We start from the raw sequence: 20741 nt of genomic DNA, 5'->3' as shown, positions 1-20741 counted from the left end.
ACACACACACACGCAACATCCATTCCGCGTTCAACCTCCGTACGCTCATTGGGGTGGAGACAACGGGCCAATCACAGCAGCAGAAGCCACTGGATCACCGAACTTCAACGTTCCAGGCAATCGCGTCGAGTAACGAATGTTGTCATTTGTTCTTGATCAATTCCCGTAATGGCACTGGAAGAATTCACGGGTTGCATTTTTGTGTCAATGATTGGAATTTGGTTTTGATGGAGTCAAAAGAAGAGGCCGGAAGGAGTTTTTATTTATTTATTTATTTATTTTTTTTTATTATTATTATTATTACTTACTTCCATTGAGGCCTCGCTTTATTCTTTGTCTCTGATCAATTCTTTTCCAATCTGAAAACATTGATACTCGTGGATCTTCAGTGCTGTACCGGGCGTTGGTTTCTTGTCGTCTGCTGCGATTTCTTATCGTCTGCTACAAACTGATGGCCATCGTCAACCGGATTTTCGCACCAGTGTATTTCGACAACGACGGGAATTAGACATTTTCTATTATTATTATTTTTTTTTTTTAAGAAAATTGATAGATAGAGAGATAGATAGAGAAATAGATAAAGAGAGAAAAATTGTGGCGTGACAATTCCGGTGATCCTTGGCACTGGAAGAATTCACAGAGTGCATTACGACAGGTCGTGGGTTCCCTGGTGCCAGAGATTGCTCCCGGAAATCAATACCAACCGTACATGATTGTGTGTCTCGCTGACTTGAGGCTGAAATCGTTACCTCATTATGTATTTATGTGTACAATTCTATTGTGTGTTGTGGATATGTGGATATGTGAATATGTGAATATGTGAATATGTGAATACAGACATGTAACCTCCCCTATTTATTAGACATGAAAAGGACAGTTTTGTTTTATTGTCCTTCTTCCAAACTCGTTCTCGAAATCACATTTGCGTCAGCTGATTTTCATTCACCTGTCAATGCGAGTGCAAAAAAAAAAAAAATGGCGCCCTGTTTCGTGTCTGGCTTTGAATAGAAATTTGATTGACAAGCTATCGTGTCATTTCTAGAAGGCAGCAAAAAGAACAATTACGAGATATCAGTGTTCCTTACATTCAAAAGTCTCTCTCGGTTCAAATACAGTTAAACAGCAAGCATAGAAAGGGGAAACGAATACGAAAGAAATGTTAAACACCTGCAGAGAGGAAAAGAAATCATAAGAGAGAACAAACAGCCGTCGTTGTCTTCTTCATTCTCGGTGTGTTGTCGTGTGCATCCGCCCGTTGCCATCATCGCCTCTTCTTCTCTCATCGCATTTTTCGTTTCTCTCCCCGGAAAGAGATACAGACAACAGAGAGTCTATCGAAACAGATGTACGCTTTTCAAGGGGAGGGCACACACTCAATAAAAAATAAATAAATAAAAAAAAAAAAAAAAACAAGCTGCTGGTCTTACGCCAAACTGCGGAACGCGGCCATCGCCCCCCACCTCTTCTATCCTGTCATCATCATCTTTTCGGCCATTTTTCTTTTTCTTCTTGTCGTTTTCCCTCCCATTTTCTTCTCTTCTTCCTTTTTTTTTCCAGTTTTCCTTTTTGTTTTTCATTTACAGTCGGAAGACATTTCTTCTGTTCTCTCTTCCATGGCCCTGTTTTGTCTTTTATTCTTCCTTTTCGCCATCCCTTTCCTTCGCTGGCACACGAATTCAGAAAGGAAAAAGAATGCTTACCCTTTCCCATCGTCATGTCGCTTTGACATTCTTCATCAGACCTGCTTGAAGCAACCAAACAAAATGAAACAAAACGACATTCTTGAAAACCGATAAACATCAAGAGATATCAATAAGCAATAGCTCCATTGTCCACTGTCGCATTCCGTTTTTATCATTTTCCTCGTTAGACTACAAACACAATTCGTTTTCATTTTTCCGAATTTTCTCGAGAACAAGTTTCCAAAATCAATCATAGTGTTATGTCCGATTCATAGGTGGCCAAGGAATTGTCGATGTTTTTCGCCGCTAGATTGCCATGGCCTGACACGCATCCAATTTGAAGCGCCTCCAAACAACGATAACCCGCACTCTTTTCCCGTTCCTCAGTGATGATGTGTCACGTGACTAGCCAACGTGGAAAACATTCGATACAATTGTTTTCGATCGATCACGATTGTTCAAGTATCGCCACTTTCTTCTACTAATCGATTTAGGACCTGGCCATTAGATCGCCATAGTATCGCCGCTCACCTGGCTTTGAACTCGATTGCGATAGCAAGTGTATCGCTTGAATTGCGAGCTTTTAGTCGTGTCGATGTGGAACTAACTGTCAGACAGGTTACTGCACAGTTGAACAAGTCAAGTCCACAGGAACGCCAGCCGGCGTTTCATTCACCCGATTTTGTGAAGAGAATATTTTCTTCAACGTCAATCAAGAAAAAGTTCACGATTCCTTTTTGCACATTTTGACGCCACCACAGTTTATCACTCCTTCAAAATGGGCTGTAAGTATTCTTTTTTCCGTTTTTCTATTCGCGATCCAGCCACTTGTTACCTAGTTTGGTATCCGGGGTATGCAAATCATGTTTTTTAAACATATTTCCCTACTTTTCAGTCAAATTCTTAGAAGTCATCAAGCCTTTCTGCAGTATACTGCCTGAAATTGCCAAACCTGAGCGCAAAATTCAGTTTCGCGAAAAAGTGCTATGGACAGCCATCACTCTCCTCATCTTTCTTGTGTGCTGCCAGGTTTGTTATATACTTTTCTCCATTGTTCTTTCTTTGCCTTTATTATCAAATATTTGCGTCTCACCTCAGATCCCTCTGTTTGGCATCATGAGCTCAGACTCTGCCGATCCCTTCTACTGGATCCGTGTCATCCTGGCTTCCAACAGAGGAACGCTCATGGAGTTGGGCATTTCCCCCATCGTCACATCTGGCCTCATCATGCAACTTTTAGCTGGCGCCAAGATTATTGAAGTTGGTGACACTCCAAAGGACAGAGCTCTGTTCAACGGGGCGCAGAAACGTAAGCCATCTTGTACATGGTAAAAACATGTTATTCTAAGCATATGTTTGTTTTCAACAGTTTTCGGTATGGTCATCACGATCGGTCAATCGATTGTGTACGTCATGACGGGCATGTACGGTGAACCTAGTGAAATTGGTCGCGGTGTTTGCTTGCTGATCGTCATCCAGCTGTTTATCGCCGGCTTGATTGTCCTGTTGCTTGACGAGCTCCTCCAAAAAGGTTACGGTCTCGGCTCGGGTATCTCACTCTTTATCGCCACCAACATTTGCGAAACGATCGTATGGAAAGCGTTCAGCCCGACGACAGTCAACACTGGCCGAGGCACTGAATTCGAAGGCGCCGTTATTGCCTTGTTCCATCTGCTGGCCACCCGACAGGACAAGGTGCGCGCTCTTCGCGAAGCCTTTTACCGCCAAAATCTGCCCAACTTGATGAACTTGTTGGCTACCGTCCTCGTCTTTGCCGTAGTCATATACTTCCAGGGCTTCCGTGTCGACTTGCCCATCAAGTCTGCCCGTTATCGCGGCCAATATTCGTCCTACCCCATCAAGTTGTTTTACACGTCCAACATTCCCATCATCTTGCAGTCTGCCCTCGTCTCCAATTTGTACGTCATTTCTCAAATGTTGGCCGTCAAATTCGCTGGCAACTTTTTGGTGAACTTGCTCGGCGTCTGGGGCGACGTTGGAGGAGGCGGTCCGGCCCGTGCCTACCCCATTGGTGGGCTGTGTTACTACCTGTCTCCGCCAGAGAGTCTGGGTCACATTGCTGAAGATCCCATTCACGCCTTCCTTTACATTTGCTTCATGTTGGGCTCTTGCGCCTTTTTCTCCAAGACGTGGATCGATGTGTCCGGCTCATCCGCCAAAGATGTAAGCAATTTATTACGTCTCAATTTTCCAAACGTTTTTGTTAAAAATTGTTCGATACTTAATTCCATTACAGGTTGCCAAGCAATTGAAGGAACAACAGATGGTGATGCGTGGCCATCGCGAGACGTCAATGATTCACGAGTTGAACCGATACATTCCAACTGCTGCTGCTTTTGGTGGTTTGTGTATTGGAGCTCTTTCGGTCATTGCAGATTTCATGGGCGCTATTGGTTCCGGTACGGGTATCCTTTTGGCCGTGACCATCATCTACCAATACTTTGAGATCTTTGTGAAGGAGCAGAGCGAAATGGGTGGCATGAGCACGCTCCTCTTCTAGAATAACAAAAATTACTTTCCTTTTCTTTTCTTTTTTTTTTGTTCTTGCCCTTTCGTTCATCCAAAGCGACAAGTTGACATACATATGAAAAACACTTAATTTACCACCACCATATAGAGAGGAATTGATTTATAAAACAACGCCGCGTCCCACTCGCTCCGCCCCGTCACAATGCAAACGTCTTCAGGTGGACTTTTTTTTTTCTTTTTTATTGTGAATTTTCCTCGAAAATTCGACAACAGTTTCAGGACGTTGAATTGTGTGTGGGGAAAAGTGGGTCAAGTTTCAGAATTAAGAGTAAAAGAAACGGACTTGTTTGTACGTTGACCAAAATATAATAAATACAACACCTGATGGAAACTGGACCTCAAAATAAATTGTCAAAATTGTTTTATTTTCTGTTTATTTCTTAAACTTGGATTTCACGAGCGAGTACACGGCAATGTTGAAGATAATATATAATATATATTTATGCATACAGATTAAAGAAAGTTTCTTATGTCGACATACGGTAAAAAGAGGTACAAGGACACTACCCATCCACCGATTATTACCCGAATTGTTTTAGCTTTCTTTTTGCAAGAAATGTTTTAATTTAGAAAAACTCCCAATGATTTGAAGACAAAGAAGGTCCGCGATGCTAACAGTCGCTCCTTTTTTTTGTGGGTGTGTGTGTGTGTGTTATTTGATTCTGCGTACAGCATCGATGGACACTAGGTAATATTTATATAGACGTAAGTGGTGAGTGTGTTTGTGAAAGACTCGGGAGAAAGTACAGTGAACAAAAAGAATCGAAAAATTCAGCTAAGAAAATCAACTTAGGGCTTTGAAGTGGGGATTAACCGATTAACTAACAACGTAAAAATAAAATGTTCGAAAACAAAGGAAGTGGTTCACCTTCTAGTGGTAGGAGCGAAGGGTAAGTATTGTTCCTTTTCTTCTTTAAAATTTTACTTTGGATTCTTCAAAGCGACACCTTATCCTTCAGTATACGTACGTACTATTTGGGGTAGTAGGTAAAAAAAAAAAAAAAAGAAAGAAAGAGCAGTCGACAAAGCGCCAGGCATCGACATATGTGACTAAATGACTAGGATTCGCGTTCGTGTTATCTCTGGGGTGGGTAAAAATGTGAAATTGATTGAATTAATTAAAGAGAATTAAACTAAAGAATTTAAAAAACTATGGGAGGAACGGGGGTTGGATTAGTTAGGGTTTACGCAGCTACAATAGAGAACGGGGACGTCTAATAAAAGTAAAACATTTAAAGACGATTAGAACAGCAAAAAAAAATGAAAAAAAAAGAACAACTGATGGCAAACAATTTGCCATTTTGTGTCGTGAAATTCAACTGATTTCGTGGACCCCAGTAGACTCATAATTTTAGACATAAATGGAGGGCTAATAACTAACGCAACAAACCTAACATTAAAGGGGAAAAATTGGAGGAGACGGTACTTTTAAGTGGATTGATGGTCATCAAAACGTCCCCGCTCGTCAAATTTATAAAATGAGAGGAGTATAGAGAGAGAGAATAAGAGAGATCGAGAATGATGCGCCGAAAAAAATCCGCTTCAAACGAGTTGGGCAAATACGACACCTATTCGACCTTCTCAAAAAATGAAAAAAAAAATAATGAAAAAAAAAATAATAATAATAATAATAATAATAATGGCTTACGGAAACTATGCACAAAAAAAAAAAAAAAAAACCCTTTGAAATGAGGCCCAAGGAAAAAAAAGAAGAGGAAAAAATCCATGCGTTTTCATTTACGATTCCCATCCGTTGTCCTTGATCATGTGGGCCAATTCAATAATAAATTTGCCTTCCTTGTACTTTTGACTCGATTCGAATGCGTGCTCCTGTTGATTTAAGGAAACAAGAATTAAATTCAACTATTTCAGTCAGCTAGGAATTGTAAAAAAATGTGTTACATATTTCCAGCCGAGTGTGGTTTTACAACTCTCGCAATAAATATCTGCGACAGCGTGCAATCCCGTGAGCAAGACACGTTCCTCAGCCGGACCGCAACCCACATTCACCCTATAGGAGGTAGGCAAGGAATGTCTTGAAAATGAAAATGAACACAAGAAACAATTTTTGCATGTTCTTTCCTCCCCCCCCCCCCGTGTCCTTGTAGAGACTAGACTCAATTGGACTTACACAGAATTGAAGAGATAAGCTCGTCCTTGACTGCCTTGAAACGACTGCATGCGTAAAAGTAAGAAGCAAATCGTTAACAACCGTATCTTGCAAATGTTGAAAACAAAAAGAAATAGGAATCTTACCTTGGAAATGAGTTCGTCGTGATTGGCCAAGTGAGCTCGGCAGTGGACGCATGAATAGGTGCGGTGACAACATTCGGGCAAGTAAGCCTGAAATGTTTTCACCATTCTGCAAGAATCCTTGATAGAAGATGAAGACGGCCCGTCCGACGAGGACGATCCTAACGAGTGGCCCATGGAATGAATACCTGTGCTCGCACAAAAAAAAAAATCTCATTAAAAAATAATTAAACCAAAAAAATGAATCAATTAAAAAAACAAAACGAAAAAAAAAATAAAAAATAAAAATAAAAAAAAAAGGACAACTGTGCACAAAAGGCAAGGTGTCAAAATGACAGCCTGGTCTTGCAAATTGCGCCAGTACAGCAAGGAAGACGAAACGAAAACTACTACCGACCTTGAAACCAAGTGGCGTGCTGGCCGTTTGCCATCCAACGACGTCGTTGCTGTCGCTCCGGTGCTTGTGGTTCTTCGTTATTCCTCGGTTGAGCCACTACTGCGTTATTGTTTTGGCGATTCGCAACGTCTCTCATCGGGCCAGCAGCAGCAACGATGGCTTGCCTCTGACGTCGGTGGCGTCGGTTGACTAACTGTTGCTGGTTTTGCCTGTTATTGTCCTCTTGAAGAACACCAGGTGGATGAGCAGCAGGTATGTTGTCACCGTTGGCACCAAATATTCTCAACTGTTGGTGAGAAAATAATCACATCCATGCATTTATTGGCAACCTTGAAAATGTATCACGTGGAACAGAGGAGGAACTTGAAATGAATTTATTCACCTCCCAACGCACCCCCAAGGAGGGGGGCCAGCAAAGCCAGCTGTTTTGGTTGGCCAGAGTGAGGCCAACGTCTCACCAAACTGAGTAACACTTGCTGCTGGTTGCCACGGTCACAAACTGCAATTTGGAAACAATAAATTTTACATGAATAGAATACTAGTTAGGAAATTAAGTGCCAAAAGAAGTGGGCAAAATTTTTACCAACAATACTAGCACGAAGCCCCAGGTACAAAATGAAGGAATACCAGCCAATCAGATACATTAAATACATTCAAGCCACTTGTACAATGAAGAACAAATACTTGCTGACTCTACCATTGTTATCCGGCCGCCACTTTCTACTTCATTGAGGACACTTGAAACATTTATACAAAAGCTGTTGCTTTCCAGGCCAAACAAATTCCATCCCAGATTTTTCTATCCATTATTTTCGAAAAAGTCGTCGTCTGCACCTTTTGGTTTGCAAAGACAAAGGGAGTTCGAGCGAAATCTCATTTTATTTTACAGATGATTACCACTCATATCGTATCATTCTCGTGTCATCGTGTAGACATCACTAGCTATGATTAGCCTTGACTATTTTACTGTACGTTGGTCCTTTCTCTGCTGTGGTCGTCAACGCATTGAAAACGAGTCAATTGCACAAAAGACACCTGGGTCGACATAATCACTTGAAGGAATACTAATAAAAAAAATTCCTTCAACGATGGTCACAATAAACGAAAAAGTGATGACAATAATAACTCCTCGTAAAACGATTCTAAGACGTACACGATCACAAAGGATGTCCTTGGACACAGGTAATCGGCCAATTAACTTTGGCAAATCGATAGTTAAAGCTTATTGACCTAAACGCGTAAATAAATATCCATGAAGGAGAAATAGAGGTCCAGTCAAAAAAGGTTTTTCCTTTGTTTTTACCTTTGTTTCTTGAGGGAAATTTCAACAGAAGATACTGAAATACAGAAGAGGAGAGAACAACTGAAAGGAAACAAAGGAACTCTGTGGTGGCGTCAATGACCCCCAGCACGACAACCCAAAAATGTCCAGCTTTTTTCGTCATGTGGCCTTGTTCATTTTCGTGTTTGGTAAGAAATTCTTAACTCTCTTCATTTGTTACTTTTTTTGCTTTAACTCAAAAAGTAAGTTTATTGTAGAAAAACAATCAAAGAATGAAACGTTTAGTTAGCTTGCTACGCACCGTCTCCATGCTGTCCCCCCTTCCTCCACTCAATCAAAACAAATGCGAAAAATATTGATCGATAACAAAGAAAAGGACGTAGTAAGGACAAGCGTTACCTTATTGCAATTTCAGTTAATATTCTTAGGAGATGTCAGTTTGGTGTTCTCGCGTTGCCAGAAACGTTTGTAAATTGCTGAATAGACTGGAAAATGCGAACTGCGGATCCGTTTTCAGTCTTTCCTCGCTCCACGGTGATGATAAACAAAAACAGAGAACCAAGGCACCCTTCTCTCTCTCTTTCCCTCGTGTGTGTGTGTGTGAGTGTGCCTGTACGTGCGCAGAGCCTTTTCGCTTTCAACAACGTCAACAAAGACCCCCCCACGGTGTGTGTGTGTGTGTGTGTATGTGTGTGTTAAAATCGATTTTTGCCTCGTGTGGAAGTATATCGCGATAGTGTGACGCAAATAGGAAATCCCTCCTGCGAAGCTCAGAAATCCCGCCTCTTAATCGAACATTCGTCTGCTTTTTCGCTTGTTTCAATGTCAACATTCTTTATCCAAATGTTGATGAAGAAAACACGTTAAAACTAGTTGGTCAATTAAAATCGAATTATATTTTCCGAGAAGACTGTATACAGATTCTATGAAAATTCAAGAATCGTCGTTCAACGTTGGTAATGTTATGCTTTGAAAAATATGATTGTATATTAGAAAAATTGGACATCCAGATTAGAGCTTCGGAAAAAGGGGAGAGGTAGAAAATACTATTTTGTATGGGAGACACAAACGGAAGTCTTATATGCATTGATGGCTTGAGCAGTTGGGCAAAAAGAAACGTATGTTCATTGCACTTACAAAGTTTACCTGCGCTTCCTGGTTTCGTGCCTACCTGTGCGCACTGCTTAACTGCGTCATTTTGTCATGAACTTGCCCTGTGTACACGTGACCCATATACGTCGTAGCCGTAAACGCTATCACCAGATGATCTCAATTGCCCTTCTAATTTTTAAGCATACATCATTTGGCATTCGTTGCTTATCTAATGTCAGAGAGCGACAAGTACGAAATCCACTGAGAAATCCTGCTGGCCCCAATTTTGGGGAAATGATGTTACCTCGCCATATGTGTCACGAAGTAAGCTCATGACTTTTTTGCCGTTTCACTGTTGCCCCCCCTCACCAAAAGAAAAAGATGATGGCTCTGCTTTTACAGCATGCAGAAAAATTGTGCCTCAGTAAATCGAGAGTTTATATGAAGCTCAATTCATGCATAATACTGTTTCCAATTTCAAGATTTTTCACATTAGTATTTTTATTATTTATTTATTTATTATTATTATTTTTTTTTCATTTGTTTATGGCATTAGATACCACACTCTGGTTTGGCATGTTTCCAGTAGATTGCATATATTTCAACTATTTGTTGCTAGATGTCGCACGCTATTGTTTTGGCCGGAACACGTGTTTCATGCCGATTTTTTTTAGCTTCCGCCATGAAGTACACTTCATGCTTCCGCTATGAGACAGTACGCTAAAATTAGAATTATAAATTGATTTTTTCAAGATTTCTCTATTATATCACAAAGATTGTTACAGAGATGAAGAAAGAAATAGGAATCTCTTCTTTTTTACATTGTTCATCTAAGGCGGCGTAATCGGAAAAGCTTTAAAAGAAGGCCAGCTTTGAAGCTCTAGCTCTGAAGCTCTAGCTCTGACCCTCCTGCAACCATGGTCTGACTGTTACACATGTGTAATATTACATCAACATCACAGAATTTATCACAGTACATATATTTAGTAATAAGCCTGGCTGTTACTGATATTTAACCAGGTAATGGTTGAGTGTGCATACAGATCATTATCTATTGGCGGTACCAGCCAATAGTAGCAGTTGGAGTATTTTGCTTTCAACTGCAAATGTTTCCTGTTATTGCCAGTTGGTGATTTTTGATTGGACCATGATAAATGTTTGACATGGAGATCCCACTCTCGATGAAATAGGTAAGTTACTGTATTAACAGAATTATAAACTATTTCCATGTTATGCTTCCACTGCATGCACACAAAACCAATTATTAACATCATGTATCTTGATATCTCTTTGTATTTTCCTCTAGCAAATCAACAGTCATCATTTGTGTTTCACCTTTCTTTAAGTCAATATCTGAATGGTGTTTGCTGACTAGACTCATTCATGATACAGAATTGATAAACTGATTCATCAGGTTTTAGGAAAGGTTCTAACATCAGAGGAAGACAAGCTTAGCAGTTGTTTGGTACATGGGCAGTTCCAGGCTATTTCAAATTCCTTATTCTCAACAAACAAATCAAACTTTTCTGGTTTTATTTTTTGGTACCATGGATACATAATTTAGCACCAGCAGCACAATCTACTGGCTAACTAAGTCTTCAGTGTTTATTGGCAACTTTAAGATTTATATTAAAAGATGTTAATTGATGTTTGCCATTAACACTCAACACATGCATCTTCTGAGGCGTTGGAGTTTACTGCTAAACGCTGCCACATGAAGGTAAATATCATTTGAATTTGAAATCGAATTTTCCTTGTTTAGCTGAAGATTATCGATCTGTAGTTTTAGTGCTTAAGTTTCCGATTTGAGATTAGAAACCATAAAACAATGGCCGAAGTTACATCGCCCCTGACAAATTCTCTTCTTTTTTCTTTCTTTTTGTAACAGAAGTGCCTCTTATCGAAAAGGTAGTTGTTTACCTCCTTAATCCACATGCTAGAAACCGCATCTTGATCCCCCTGAAACGCACATTGTGGAGGAACAAATCGAGTCGCCCAATGGAAAGGTGATTTGTCATCGTCGTCATATGGGACGTTAGTTATATAATTTTGATTGCAATTGTGAATGTCTTTCTTAGGAAAGGATATTACGGAGTATACGCTGTTTCGCGGTTGTGACGTTGAGTTGTTTTATTCAGTGAAGGAATGTGTACTTCAAAATTGGATAACCAAAACTACTTCGTTTAACGCTAGTTGGACGGAATAACAATTGCAGTTGTCAAAGTACAGGTTTGGATTGATTTTCATTCTGTACAATTTTGAATAATTTAATTTCTTTTTGTGACAGCCAGCAGAACTGGTTTAAAGCTATCGCCTGTTTTTGACTACCACGGCGTTCATGTCCATTCCTTCTCGCTAAAACTGCAGAAACATATTTCATTCGTCCAACAACTAATGCTCCCGGATGCATGAAAACTGTTATTTTAGCTGGAATGGTGTCGGCTACTATCGTTTACCAGTTCCTTGTTTTTGGTTGTTTATAGCCTGCCAACACTATCTCTGCCAAAAATTCGGTCTAACAACTGATATACACACGGAAGTTGGAGCCGACGTCCTATTGCGTGCAATAGATGACCGCAGTAGTTTCGCTTGCGGTAAGTAAATTTTGAGGTTTTCCAATAAGTATTTCCTGACTCCAAGTCAAATTCGGGTCGAGTTCAAGAGCAATAATTTCAGTATGCAGAGTAACTTTGATGTAACCATGTCGATTAAAGCGTACATGGTTTCTTTATTCTTTGTCCAATTCTGTTTAGGGCCCAAAAACCTGGTCGCCGCACAGGCAACACCTATGGGATCACCAGACCCAACACCAGAAATTACAAATTCCGTAGAAAAAGATAAAGGTTATTTCATTCTGGATCGAACAGTTGAACGTTTACATGCCCTTCATTATTTTGTCGACGACCGGATTTCAAAAGTAAAAACAAATGTTCAGTTTTTTTCATTAAAAAAAATATATTTTGTTTTATTTTATTCAACAGTTGCTATCTATGGATCAAAATCTCCCCTTTGTCAAACTAGTGAAAGGTATACACTAAAAATAAATAAATAAAAATGCAGGCTCCCGACAAATCAATTTCTTAAAGAATAGTTTCTTTTAAAATTAATACCAAATCGTTCAATCATGAATGAACTATGTTTAGGTATTTGCCCCGAAATGCTGGTACAAGAACCCGTGAACGGACCAAAGTTCCAGTGCCATGCGATTGAAACAAACGATTGCTTTTGTTTCAGCCATAAAAAGGCAAGTGATTGGTTTTTGATAATGCGATTGCTATTGAATAGCTATTGATTTTAGTATTACTTTCTTATTTTTCTTCTTCCTCCTAAAATGCGTGATACAGGCTACTTGGTACAGAGCCGAGGCTTTTTGTCGCCAGTTTGGAATGACTTTGGCATATCCATTTCAAGGCAATCATAAAGTTTCCCTATGGGTCAGAAACAAAGTGAATGACCCATCAGCTGTTGCAAAAACAGGCGACGCGTACTGGACTAGCGCGATTGATCGTTTCATTCCCGGACAAATGATATGGATGAACACTGGCTCCATCCCCTATACCAAGCTGATGAGAATAACAACAGCGCAAATGAAATCGAATCTTGTCTGAAGTTATCGATACCTAATCCGTCCAACGCAACGAGTGGCCAGGAAGAGAAGCTTTCATTAAACTACATTTTCTCATCGTGTTCCGATGAAAATCACTTTTTATGCCACAAGTTTCTTAACTTTTTCCCTCTTCAGTACCAATCTAGTACTCCAAAGTCCCCGTAAATCATATCTTAGATCGTTTAGATGTCGCGTAGAATTATTTTTGAGTTCATGAACCAAAATCTCTGGCGGAATGGTTTCTCCAACAACGGGAAATTTTGTTATCGCTTATTAAACGGCTGAGTTCCAACTTTTATGTGCACAGGAAAAACAAAATGGGACGAGGGTCATTCCCGGTACTTTCCTAGTCACCTCCGTGTGTGCTGTTCACTGGCATTGTTAATGTTACATTGACCGTTCCAGTTTATTAACCGCATAGTTATTTTGAATTTCACCTCTTAATTTTTCGTAGTAGCATTGTTGTCCGTTAGATGGCGATAAGGTTGTATACTTTTTCTGCAAATAGTCGTCTTGTACACAGTTCGTCAAGTGGTTGCATTTGTTGGGGCCAGGATAAAATGGGAGGGAGGGAGGGAAAGGAGAAAAAAAAAAAAAAAAAAAATTTTAGAAAAAAAAAAAAAAAAAAGGGAAAAAAAAAAAAAAAAAAAAAAAAAAAAAAAAAAAAAAAAAAAAAAAAAAAAAAAAAAAAAAAAAAAAAAAAAAAAAAAAAAAAAAAAAAAAAAAAAAAAAAAAAAAAAAAAAAAAAAAAAAAAAAAAAAAAAAAAAAAAAAAAAAAAAAAAAAAAAAAAAAAAAAAAAAAAAAAAAAAAAAAAAAAAAAAAAAAAAAAAAAAAAAAAAAAAAAAAAAAAAAAAAAAAAAAAAAAAAAAAAAAAAAAAAAAAAAAAAAAAAAAAAAAAAAAAAAAAAAAAAAAAAAAAAAAAAAAAAAAAAAAAAAAAAAAAAAAAAAATTTTATTTAAAAAAAAAAAAAAAAAAAAAAAAAAAAAAAAAAAAAAAAAAAAAAAAAAAAAAAAAAAAAAAAAAAAAAAAAAAAAAAAAAAAAAAAAAAAAAAAAAAAAAAAAAAAAAAAAAAAAAAAAAAAAAAAAAAAAAAAAAAAAAAAAAAAAAAAAAAAAAAAAAAAAATAAAAAAAAAAAAAAAAAATAAAAAAATAAAAAAAAAAAAAAAAAAAAAAAAAAAAAAAAATAAAAAAAAAATAAAAATTTATCATTTGTTGCAGTTATTTAACTTTTTTGCCGCCAAGTTGGTACATTTCTTCATTTACGTCTAATAAGATGCACCGACGTGTCAGCTTACTGGTTTACGACACGTGTCGGTGGATCCTGCCTTCAACATGCCATTCTGGTTGGGAAGCAGTTTCTTAAGTCCCGATTTTTTAAAAATCACATTCTTATGTAATTATTCCAGTTGGTTTCCATTCCACAACTATAAAGGAAGCCATCAGTGCAAAGAAATTTGTATTCACCAAAAGATTTCAGGGTTTGCCGCAGTTGGACAACTTCAGTTTGGAAAAGGAAGAATTACCTGAATTGAAACCTGGAGGTATGAATAATGAGGAGGTGCATGTTGTTCAGTGTTCTTTTTTGTTAGTTTACGTTTTCTTCTTCCACAGATGTCCTCTGTGAAGCACTTTACCTCAGTGTGGATCCTTATATGAGACCTTATAGCCTTAGTTGGCCTCTTGGTAATGTTAACAGAATTTTTTACCTAGAATGTTTATGTATTAACAAAATATTTTTCACCTAATTAACTACATCTCTTAACCTTTCAGGTACCACAATGAAAGGCGGGCAAGTATCAAAGTAATTATAATAGACACCTTAGCTTTTTGACTGAAATTAAAACATGGTCAAAGTTTTCTCATAGCATCCATGATTTTCAGAGTTATAGAATCAAAAAATGAAAAATTCCCTGTTGGATCTCTTCTGGTTGGTTACTTTGGATGGAGAACTCATACAGTGGTTAATCCTGATGTTAGATCAAAGGATTTTATGGAGCAGATCACAGTTTTACCTAACTTGGGTACATTATGTCCTTCAGTTGGTTTAGGTGCAGTTGGAATGCCTGGGTAAGTAATCATCTCTATAATAACTTGATTGTTTTTTTTAATCTTTTGGTTCAGATGCAAGCAACATATCAGTAATGTACCAATCTTACAATAGGAATTCAGCATATTTTGGTTTTCTCGAAATTTGTAAACCTAAACATGGTGATGTTGTTGTTGTGAGTGGAGCAGCAGGAGCAGTTGGAAGCTTAGTTGGACAAATAGCCAAAATAAAAGGTAATAATTATTTTTTATTATTTTTTTTTTTCAACATTCATTGGTGATTTCTGTGTTCAGCATATCTCCTAAAATTTTAGTTTGTGTGTTAAGGTTGCCATGTCATTGGCTTTGCTGGATCAGATGAAAAAGTCAAATGGTTGACAGATGAACTGGGTTTTGATAATGCATACAACTACAAAACTTGTGACTGGAAAAGTTCTCTGAAAGAAGGTGCACCCAATGGTGTTGACTGCTATTTTGATAACGTAATACTAATTGTTTTTCAAATTCTTCTTCACTCAACTTTTATGAGAAAAATTTTCAAAGTTTATTAATCTCTCAGTCGCTCTTGTTGTAGCGTATTATATTAGATGTTATTGTAAATTTCAGGTTGGAGGGCAATTAAGCGTCGCTGTTCGGAGCCACATGAACGATTTTGGGCGCATTTCCGTGTGCGGAGCTATTTCGTTGTATAATGACACCGTACCCACTCTTGTCCCTTGTGTTGAACCTGCCATGGTCTTTAAACAACTGAGGATGGAGGGTTTCCTTGTCCATCGTTGGACTCACCGTTTTCTGGAAGGGATGGGTCAGATGTCAACATGGATTCAAGAGGTATGTCCAACAACTATTAGAGCAACTTCCTTAGTCCAAGTTCAGTATACTGTATTTAATATTTTAAAGTTGCGGTGCTGTATGTAATTTTTTTAAATTTTATTACTTAACTTGTGCTTGATTTTTTGCTTTAGGGCAAGATAAAAATCAAAGAAACCCATACCAATGGTTTTGAAAACATGCCTGCAGCCTTTATTGATATGCTTAAAGGAGGAAACTTTGGAAAAGCCATTGTCAAGGCTTAACAAGCATTTTATTCATTTCCAGATAAATGGCAGTTGTTGGTTTGATCAGTTAACAAAAAGCTAGACATGTTAGATCAATGCATAATGAAGCATATACTGATGAAGATTGCATCTTTAAAGTTAGCTGTTTTTGTTTTCAGCTGTTTTGCTGCTTTGAGCCAATAACTAAATTTTTATACATATGGTTTGGTTTAGGTAAAACAAACAAATCTTCACTTGGAAACCAGGAGCCGAATGCATAGTGTGTTGGGGATGTGGAAATAAGGTATGTTACGGAGATTATATACCTTGAACAACACTTTGTATTGGCCTTAATTTTAAGAGATGTCACTGCAAATCAAAACAGAAGGCTGAACTCTTCAAATTCCAAATACAGTCCTTGTTTTAAGCCCACAAACTATCTGAAATATGTTGTGCTTAAAATGAAGACTTAAAAATCAACAATTCTTATTTAAAACCCAAAGATGTTGAACAAAATATCGACTTTAACTATGGGACGAAAAACATAAAAATATTTAAACATAACTAACTACCTGCTTGGATTTTATTGAGGATTTGAGCAAGATAACTTAGTTATGGTTCAAGTTGAAGTCATAGTTAGGATTGTTTGGGTTTAAATAAGCAATATTGAGACACATGTTAGACTCTTCACTATTGTGTAGGCGAAGGTTAGTTTTAGTGATTCCCCATGGGATTTCTTAAGAAACCAGGAAACATTAAGAGCTTTTAATTCTTATGCCGGAGTTCGTACGTTATCTTGAACATTATATGCATAAATTCAAGTGCCTCTACATTTAAGTTTTCTCGTTCATTCCAGATTTCGTGATCGTTTTATGCCAACTAACCACGAAAGATGTCATGTAGCTATATTTTCACGTGTCGGAAAATTGTACGCGGATAGAGATGCTGCATTTTCGAAGAAAGCTACTTCCACATCACCGTTGGTCGCTGTTTCGTCCCGAAGATCAAAGATTAACATTTTAATAAATTAAAGTGCATATCTGGGCTCCCTTCTTTTCTGTGGCCCCGTTTCCCCTTGACTTATGATAAGCCCGCAGGGGGTCATGCCCCTACTGTGATCAGCAGCAAAGGTTGTGAGTGCGCTGTCCGGAAAGGGGACGTGGGGGTCCTCAAGTTCTGAGATATCATTGGAGGGCGAAGAGGCTACCCACAAATCCGAATAACGGTTAATCGCTCACGTAAAAACTTGTCCGAAACCTTCCATCCTTTTCCGGCTTCTCTTAGCCACTCCCCGGGTAATCTCCCCGGGGGTTCAGTCCAATTGAGGTAGGGTTTACCCCTACCTTGGTTTACTTTAAAAGTTATATATCAATACAAAATGCTTAAAACAAATTTTTCAAAATGTTTTTTTTTTGGTTTTTCATTTTGTAGAATGTACTTGCCCACCCATGTTTTATCTGTATATATTGCGTGTCTTAGTGAAATTTCGTTGAATCACGTGGATTTATAGTTTCGTAATCTACAGATTGAGGCAACTAGGTCTCATTAGTTTGTCATAGTTCAATTGCCACTTTGTAAGCATTGCATGCTAGATAGTTAACTTTTCGCGGACTTAACTTATGTAAGCATACACTGTTTGAAAGTGCCATATTAACATTAGAATACTCTTTTAAATTCACATTTTATTTCAACTTGACTCTGTAAGGAATCGAACCTTTACATAACAGCACACCTGGCCGATGCTCAACCACTGAGCCAAGAGTCACATTTTAATCTTGCTGTTTTGCTTTATCATTTAAGGTGTGTGTACATTTAGGTGTAAATGGACATAGACTATATACACTTAGAACTATATTGTCAAATGGAAATTTCCTAGGTAAATGGATGAAATATGGTTCACTTTAAAGACTGTTTGTGTGTCATGTTAAGAGCTGCCTTTTTACTAAACTATAGTAAAATGGCATATATATCAAACACATGAAAATTGTGTTTATCAATAAAAAGCAAGAATAAAAGTCGAATCAAGTTTATCAACTGCGACTCAACTACTAATCTAACTATATTCAATTAATCACCACTAAACTTAAATTCAAGTATACACAGGTTTGGCTATTTGTTGTTTCATACTGCTTGTATTAATTTTCTTTTCACAGACTACAAATACAGCCAACTGCAGTCAACCACGGAGGTGTCACAATTGGCTGCCACAAGATAGACAACTATGATATAACTACAAAGGCCTGATGAAGAGTTTTTGCAAGGAAAAGGTTTGAAAAATTTTATGAGTGCAAGCTCTTTCAATTCCCTACAAGTATCAATCTACATCTGGGAAACATGTAGTAAGATTTTAAAATAAACTATAATGAATCGCATTAGAACAAAATGTGTTAAGTAAATATGTTTGTGTCAAGTTAAATCTCTTTCCATTTGGGAAAGGGATCTTGGATTCCGATAAAGCCACAACAAAGTTTTGTTTCACTACCAACATTGTTAAACAATAGACAATATAAAAGTAAGGCATTTAGAATTCTGAATCACAAGATCATAATGGTCAAACACTTGACTTGTCCCTTGTTATTCTACCCGAATCGGTAGAAAAAACATTTGATTTTACTTCTTTACTGAGATTTTAAATTATAAAAACCAAATTTTCTTTTAAAAATTAGAAACTTTTGTCCTTACGTCAACCCCACTCCTGAAGCAGATAAACTATTTCTGAAGCAGACGAACTATTTGGCTACTTCAATTTTGCCGATTGTTTTGAAAACGAAAATTCTATCAGGAAAATAAGCCCGACAAATCACTTTTTCGCCCCGACCTGCCCGACCCAAAACCCCCGTTTTTTTGTATAGTAATCCCCGCAAAAGGGTACCCCTTTTCTGAGAGGGAAAATAGCCTTAGTGGAGTAACCAGGGGTCTATGACTCTGATTTTTGTTATTTTATTTGTTTTAATTTTTTTTTCCGATTTCTCAACCTATCAGAAACTGCGCGAACACCGAGAGCTCTTGATTCCCCATTCGACCCAAGGAGGCCCCAATTGGATGAAGTCATCTAGTGGTCGAAAATTAGACTACTTGAAACTCTGGTCATCTTTAATTTCCCTGTGACAACGGATAACGAGTGGTTAACATGTTTGTTACGTTCCCCAAATCTTAAAACTCGAAGGATATTTCAACCAAAAACTAACGGCATGTTATTTACAATTGAGTAAATCCATTGCTCTGTTTGTGCTGGGAGACAAGCACTTCACACCATTTGCTCTTTTTTTTATATGAAACAGTTTCCCTTGTGATCAGCCAAGCAAGTTACTCATCAGATACCTGTGGACAACTTATATCTGCAACTCGCCATTATGATTTCCCAGTGAGAGGATTCACATTCTGCTTTCACCTGTAATAGGCATCATACTTTCATTACTATAGAAGTTATGAAACAAAACACACAAATGATGCTGACGCTGTAGGTTCGTCTATTGTAACACAATTTAGTAGACCAGAACAAAATCACCTGAATCTCACTCTGTTTATTGGCTTGTGTTACAGTTTACTGTTGTTTTCCATCTGGTTGGTGCAACATATTCATGTTTATGTGGTGAAATATCCACCGTTCCATCACCAAAACATCAAACATTCTACAACCATACATTGTCATCATCCACCTAACCATTATCTTCTCAGAAATCTTCGTGTCATTTCAACTTAACCAGCTAAGATTCAAAGGCTTTGACATCTTTGGTATTTTAAGTTTCCACTGTGTGAAGTGTCGTGCCATTGTAACGAAGAATCTAGTGATAGGATTGCAAGTATTCATCATCCTACTTTGCAAAAATTGTCTTCCTAATAACTTCTGTAGTTCTCGTCCCCAATTAACCGCACACGTAAGTTAAATTGTCGTATCTGTTATATTTTCATCGAAAACGTTCTATTTCCCATCTGAAAACGCTTTCTTTTCCGTGTCATTTTCATCCATTTAGAACTACTTTTTCTTCCTCTTCCCACGGATGCAAAATCAACCATCGACGTTCCAGTTATGCTGTCCTTGTCTACCGGAGTCATTTACGCGTAAATTTTATTCATTTTTGTCTGATGAAAAGTACAATTCTGATAACTTTGTTCATTTTTAAGGTAGCGCCATGGCTGAGCAACATGGAGCAAATGATATAAGGGCTAGCAGCGATATCCCGCGGCGATGGAGAAGGGGTTCACCGAGGAACGTCGTGCTGTGGTATTGTTTTGTTTTGCTTTGCTTTGTTTGTGTATAGTTAACCCGTTGGCTGCCACCCCGTTTGCGTCCCATTTTTTTTTTAGCTTGTAGGGACCGGGCGCTGTTCTACCTCATGGTCTATGCCATGGGGAGAACAGTCGCCGCGCCTTTAGGCGCCGTAGGCAATGCACCAGTAGGGACTTCTCTTTGTCGATGCGGTGGTAGATTCCTGGGGTGTGCATTCCCGGAATGGAATCTATTACCGTGTCAGCCCGGACTTGTCTTCGGACAAGTCCCACCTTGTTCGCGATCCTTCTGACGTGATGCGTAGCAACTGTAGTAAAACAACCTATGGGTTGTATGGCCTGGCAGCCAACGGGTTAACTAGTTATGTGTATGTATGTATTTGTTTATGTATGTTATTATGTTCGTATTGTAATGTAAAACAGTGGTGGAATTGATGGGCGGAGGAGGGACAATAAAAATTAATTCGTTTTAATATTTCTTCTATGTATTTCATTCTATTATTTTATACTTACTCAATATTATAATGTGAACAACTTGGATTTCTCATTCCATACTATCTATCA

The 20741-nt window shown here is 37.9% G+C and overlaps 4 protein-coding genes and 2 long non-coding RNA genes across 14 annotated transcripts; 4 read left to right on the top strand and 2 right to left on the bottom strand.

The window, feature by feature from the left end:
• Positions 1-290: 290 nt before the first annotated feature.
• Positions 291-2123, bottom strand: LOC116926746. The gene is made up of 2 exons (XR_006649110.1): positions 1428-2123; positions 291-1331 (listed from the first exon to the last, which is right to left on the bottom strand). It is a non-coding gene; the product is annotated as an uncharacterized LOC116926746 (long non-coding RNA).
• Positions 2124-2308: 185 nt separating this feature from the next.
• Positions 2309-4576, top strand: LOC116926733 (protein transport protein Sec61 subunit alpha). Its single transcript, XM_032933672.2, has 5 exons — positions 2309-2467; positions 2578-2711; positions 2781-2991; positions 3052-3866; positions 3940-4576. The coding sequence occupies exons 1-5, from the start codon at positions 2461-2463 to the stop codon at positions 4201-4203; spliced, it is 1431 nt and encodes a 476-aa protein (XP_032789563.1). The 5' UTR covers positions 2309-2460; the 3' UTR covers positions 4204-4576.
• Positions 4577-4589: 13 nt separating this feature from the next.
• On the bottom strand, positions 4590-8745 carry LOC116926739 (protein yippee-like 1). 7 transcript variants are annotated; one of them, XM_045176412.1, is made up of 10 exons: positions 8186-8488; positions 7780-8112; positions 7466-7716; positions 7265-7381; positions 6883-7168; positions 6489-6673; positions 6364-6407; positions 6135-6243; positions 5881-6062; positions 4590-5809 (listed from the first exon to the last, which is right to left on the bottom strand). In XM_045176412.1, exons 5-9 carry the CDS (start codon positions 7016-7018, stop codon positions 5970-5972), a joined length of 567 nt encoding a protein of 188 aa, XP_045032347.1. In that variant the 5' UTR covers positions 7019-7168; positions 7265-7381; positions 7466-7716; positions 7780-8112; positions 8186-8488; the 3' UTR covers positions 4590-5809; positions 5881-5969. The 7 variants fall into 7 exon arrangements, with proteins under 7 accessions (XP_045032347.1, XP_045032348.1, XP_045032351.1 ...); XM_045176413.1 differs by having other exon boundaries at positions 7466-7946; positions 8036-8112; XM_045176416.1 differs by lacking the exons at positions 7466-7716; positions 7780-8112; positions 8186-8488 and adding an exon at positions 8564-8745 and having other exon boundaries at positions 4590-4916; positions 5101-5809.
• Positions 8746-8910: 165 nt separating this feature from the next.
• LOC116926738 lies at positions 8911-13397 on the top strand. 2 transcript variants are annotated; one of them, XM_045176408.1, is made up of 10 exons: positions 8911-9580; positions 9813-9971; positions 10032-10976; positions 11145-11262; positions 11335-11479; positions 11544-11850; positions 12010-12173; positions 12238-12283; positions 12400-12500; positions 12601-13397. In XM_045176408.1, exons 6-10 carry the CDS (start codon positions 11661-11663, stop codon positions 12862-12864), a joined length of 765 nt encoding a protein of 254 aa, XP_045032343.1. In that variant the 5' UTR covers positions 8911-9580; positions 9813-9971; positions 10032-10976; positions 11145-11262; positions 11335-11479; positions 11544-11660; the 3' UTR covers positions 12865-13397. The 2 variants fall into 2 exon arrangements, with proteins under 2 accessions (XP_045032343.1, XP_045032344.1); XM_045176409.1 differs by having other exon boundaries at positions 11335-11485.
• Positions 13268-16109, top strand: LOC116926735 (prostaglandin reductase 1). Its single transcript, XM_045176407.1, has 10 exons — positions 13268-13401; positions 14071-14207; positions 14271-14405; positions 14476-14547; positions 14635-14665; positions 14746-14931; positions 15026-15144; positions 15238-15392; positions 15517-15741; positions 15876-16109. The coding sequence occupies exons 1-10, from the start codon at positions 13337-13339 to the stop codon at positions 15984-15986; spliced, it is 1236 nt and encodes a 411-aa protein (XP_045032342.1). The 5' UTR covers positions 13268-13336; the 3' UTR covers positions 15987-16109.
• A 2806-nt stretch (positions 16110-18915) lies between these two features.
• LOC116926191 lies at positions 18916-20652 on the top strand. Of its 2 annotated transcripts, none has more exons than XR_004395901.2 (5): positions 18916-19155; positions 19229-19407; positions 19491-19825; positions 19922-20009; positions 20073-20652. It is a non-coding gene; the product is annotated as an uncharacterized LOC116926191 (long non-coding RNA). The 2 variants fall into 2 exon arrangements; XR_004395900.2 differs by having other exon boundaries at positions 18918-19155; positions 19229-19411.
• Positions 20653-20741: the final 89 nt, after the last annotated feature.

This window comes from Daphnia magna, linkage group LG7, assembly GCF_020631705.1.
Source record: "Daphnia magna isolate NIES linkage group LG7, ASM2063170v1.1, whole genome shotgun sequence".
NCBI lineage: Eukaryota > Metazoa > Arthropoda > Branchiopoda > Diplostraca > Daphniidae > Daphnia > Daphnia magna.
Note: the sequence above shows the minus strand (reverse complement) of the source record. Positions and strands in the feature narration are given on the sequence as shown.

What these genes read in the sequence shown, in the direction of transcription:
- LOC116926739 (XM_045176410.1), bottom strand. Translation starts at nt 7,018, where the DNA reads ATGAGAGACGTTGCGAATCGCCAAAACAATAACGCAGTAGTGGCTCAA. An exon ending in GCACGCCACTTGGTTTCAAG is followed by an intron (nt 6,674 to 6,882) that starts GTCGGTAGTAGT and finishes GTGCGAGCACAG; the next exon opens with GTATTCATTCCATGGGCCAC. An exon ending in CCACACTCGGCTGGAAATAT is followed by an intron (nt 6,063 to 6,134) that starts GTAACACATTTT and finishes TTAAATCAACAG; the next exon opens with GAGCACGCATTCGAATCGAG.
- LOC116926738 (XM_045176408.1), top strand. Translation starts at nt 11,661, where the DNA reads ATGCATGAAAACTGTTATTTTAGCTGGAATGGTGTCGGCTACTATCGT. An exon ending in CTTTGTCAAACTAGTGAAAG is followed by an intron (nt 12,284 to 12,399) that starts GTATACACTAAA and finishes AACTATGTTTAG; the next exon opens with GTATTTGCCCCGAAATGCTG. An exon ending in TTTGTTTCAGCCATAAAAAG is followed by an intron (nt 12,501 to 12,600) that starts GCAAGTGATTGG and finishes TGCGTGATACAG; the next exon opens with GCTACTTGGTACAGAGCCGA.
- LOC116926733 (XM_032933672.2), top strand. An exon ending in TCTTTCTTGTGTGCTGCCAG is followed by an intron (nt 2,712 to 2,780) that starts GTTTGTTATATA and finishes GTCTCACCTCAG; the next exon opens with ATCCCTCTGTTTGGCATCAT. An exon ending in CCGGCTCATCCGCCAAAGAT is followed by an intron (nt 3,867 to 3,939) that starts GTAAGCAATTTA and finishes ATTCCATTACAG; the next exon opens with GTTGCCAAGCAATTGAAGGA.
- LOC116926735 (XM_045176407.1), top strand. Translation starts at nt 13,337, where the DNA reads ATGGCGATAAGGTTGTATACTTTTTCTGCAAATAGTCGTCTTGTACAC. An exon ending in GCCTTCAACATGCCATTCTG is followed by an intron (nt 14,208 to 14,270) that starts GTTGGGAAGCAG and finishes TAATTATTCCAG; the next exon opens with TTGGTTTCCATTCCACAACT. An exon ending in TAGCCTTAGTTGGCCTCTTG is followed by an intron (nt 14,548 to 14,634) that starts GTAATGTTAACA and finishes TTAACCTTTCAG; the next exon opens with GTACCACAATGAAAGGCGGG.